At 47.4% G+C, this 3,024-nt stretch overlaps 1 protein-coding gene across 1 annotated transcript; it reads left to right on the forward strand.

Moving 5' to 3' along the window:
• Positions 1-758: 758 nt before the first annotated feature.
• LOC143022521 (uncharacterized) lies at positions 759-1,469 on the forward strand. The gene has a single exon (XM_076180775.1). It carries the CDS (start codon positions 759-761, stop codon positions 1,467-1,469), a length of 711 nt encoding a protein of 236 aa, XP_076036890.1.
• The last annotated feature ends 1,555 nt before the right edge of the window (positions 1,470-3,024 follow it).

Consider the following 3,024-nt stretch of genomic DNA (forward strand, 5'->3'; position numbering starts at 1 on the left):
CTTTTGTAAGTACTCACACTTTGGCAGGAGAACGAACACAGGAGATTTGTCGGCTCTTCTTATAACAATGTCTTCGTTTTCCCGGAGTTCTGTAGCGGCTTTCTTCAGGCTGGCATCAATCAGACGACTCCTATAGGAACCTCGAGATTGACTTGCTTCGGCCAACAATTCGACAGAAAGGTTGGGGGAAGTAGAAACTTTACCCTCGTGTTCTAGAGCGTAGATGTTCTCAAGGAGAACCTCTATCTCCACTCTCTTCTGGTGAGGGCTGGGCTTTTTTAGGGCATGACAGTTGAGGCTCGAGGTTCCTATAGGAGTCATCTGATTGATGCCAGCCTGAAGAAAGCCGCTAGAGAACTCCGGGAAAACGAAGATATTGTTATAAGAAGAATTCCTCTTCTCTCTCACACCTCCTTGCATGTTGAAGTTCAAACCCTTAGACAAGACCTTGGTCTCGGGTTGACTGAGTGGTCTACTCGAGAGGTTCCTAACCCACCTTTCCGGCTCCTGCCGCCTAGTGTCTAATAATGGCGGCAGGAGCCGGAAAGGTGCATGTTGAAGTTCAAACCCTTAGACAGGACCTTGGTCTCGGGTTGACTGAGTGGTCTACTCGAGAGGTTCCTAACCCACCTTTCCGGCTCCTGCCGCCTAGTGTCTGATAATGGCGGTAGGAGCCGGAAAGGTGGGTTAGGAACCTCTTGAGTAGACCACTCAGTGAACCCGAGACCAAGGTCCTGTCTAAGGGTTTGAACTTCAAGATGCAAGGAGGTGTGAGAGAAGAGGAATTCCTGGCTGCGGTGGAAACGGGAGTCAACTTGATGACGTGCAGTGAGGAAGGTAAACAGGACACAAGGATGCGCATAGTGGGAGCACTGGGGAGACCAGTGCGGGGACATAATCTCACTACGGAGGAGACCAAGGCTTTGACAGGCTTAAGACGAGATCGGTCCATAGTGATACTGTCGAGTGACAAAGGCAGATCGACGGTGGTTATGGACAAGAGCGACTATGAAGGTAAGGCCATGACACCACTTCAGGACATGAAGACTTACGAAGTAGTATTAGCAGACCCCGCTGCTAAGTTGCAGAGGAAAGTGGAGGGAGAATTGAAGAAATTAAAAGAGGCGAGGTTAATTACGGAACGGGAATGTACCAGGATGAGGCCGGGGGACTCCACGATCCCCAAGTTTTATGGACTTCCCAAGGTGCACAAAGAAGGGGTACCCCTAAGGCCCATTATTGCTTTCAGGGGCTCGTCTACTTACAAGTTGGCGAGGGATTTGGCCAAAGGTCTGAGGCCTCTAGTGGAAAGCTCAGAGAGGATGCTTAGCAACTCGGCAGACTTCGTAGAGAGACTTAGAGGAGTCAGCTTGGGTGAGGATGATTGCTTGGTGTCGTTTGATGTCAAAGCCATGTTGACGTTATTACCACAGGGTCTAATAAGGCAGGCTGCTATGTCAAGGGTGTAGGGTAACCTCGAATTCCTAGATAAGTCAAAACTGACGGCAAAGGAATTGATGGGGCTGGTCTATTTGTGTCTGGACTCAACCTTTTTCAAGTTCAGGGATAAAATATTTCATCAAAAGGTTGGGACGCCTATGGGCTCTCCAATTTGGGTGGTTTTGGCGGAAATGGCCATGCAGCGCTACGAGGAGGAGGTATTGGAGGATGCGCCACCTTCATTGAAATTATGGGTAAGGTACGTGGATGACGTTTTTGTCGTTATGAAGAAAGAAGACGTGGAACCTTTCCTCGAGCGACTGAATACAAAGAATGAAGCCATCCAGTTTGAGATGGAGAAAGAGGAGAAGGGTCAATTGCCATTCCTGGATGTCATGGTGACGAGAAGCGGGTCCACACTGATGACGGGGGTTTATAGAAAGGACACCCATACAGACCGGCTTCTGGACTATGGCAGCTGTCATCCGGCCACCCACAAAAGAAGTGTGATCAAGACGCTGTGGTCTAGGGTGGAAAAGGTGTGTTCCACGGAAGATAGCAAGAGGAAGGAGAGGAGTCACCTGAAGAAGGTATTTAGGGACAAGGGCTACCCGAATTCGGTGGTAAAGAGGTGGACGACACGACAACAGAGGGTAAGGATGGACGACAGACGACCGGACGCGGTGTTGAAATAGCACACAAACCGAGGAACACGCTACATAGGGCCTTGACCAAAATTAAGGACACGGTGAGCCAAGCGGACCGAATAGGGGTGGTTTATGACATTAGGTGCAAGGACTGCGAGACACATCATGTTGGGGAAACTAGCAAGAAATTAGCGACAAGACTGCTAGAACACCAGAGGGCTGTCGGTAGGAAGGACATGAGTTCGGCCATCTCAAGACACTGCGAGGAAACGGGACACGAAATGGACTGGCAAAACGCGGAAGTGAACTACGGAGGTAGTGGAAAAAGCACCAGATTATTCTTGGAAGCTTGGTCAAGTGACGATAATGGTGTCAATAGATGCATCACTCTAAACCCAATTTATAAGGGGGCGAAGGATAGGCTGGAGAGGAAGCATACTTCTTAACATGTTTATGTTGTGTGTTTTATTTGTTTTTGTTTCGACACGACGGTAGTGTGTTTCTTGATGTGTTTTGTACCATTCCATCTTATTTTTATTTTTTATTCTTATGTATGTAATTCTATTTATTTATGAAATATACTAACGGTGGTGGCATACGCTACATGACTTTTGTTCCGCGTATCGTTGTGGCATGCCACGTCGTACAGCTTTTATACCCAATCTTGGGGGACATTTTTCACACTGCATTTCTTATTTATTTCAATGTGTACTCCTCCTTTTTTGCATGTTTATGATATTGATGGATTTTATGTTCTTGTTCCAATTTCTTTTGTTAGTGACAATACATGCTTCGCGGGACATTTGTTCCACGGGGGTGCACAGTGGTGCGACCCATCGGTAGCGGGCTGAGTTCTCACAGCCTTCACTGTATTTTTTTTTTCTTTTTTCTTTAGTAAACTCGGTGAATGTTTTCAAGGAAGTATTGCACATGTTAT

This window comes from Oratosquilla oratoria, unplaced genomic scaffold, assembly GCF_046742065.1.
Source record: "Oratosquilla oratoria isolate Oo_2021 unplaced genomic scaffold, ASM4674206v1 SCAFFOLD110, whole genome shotgun sequence".
Lineage (NCBI taxonomy): Eukaryota > Metazoa > Arthropoda > Malacostraca > Stomatopoda > Squillidae > Oratosquilla > Oratosquilla oratoria.

Coding starts and splice junctions, on each gene's coding strand:
- LOC143022521 (XM_076180775.1), top strand. CDS start 759: ATGCAAGGAGGTGTGAGAGAAGAGGAATTCCTGGCTGCGGTGGAAACG.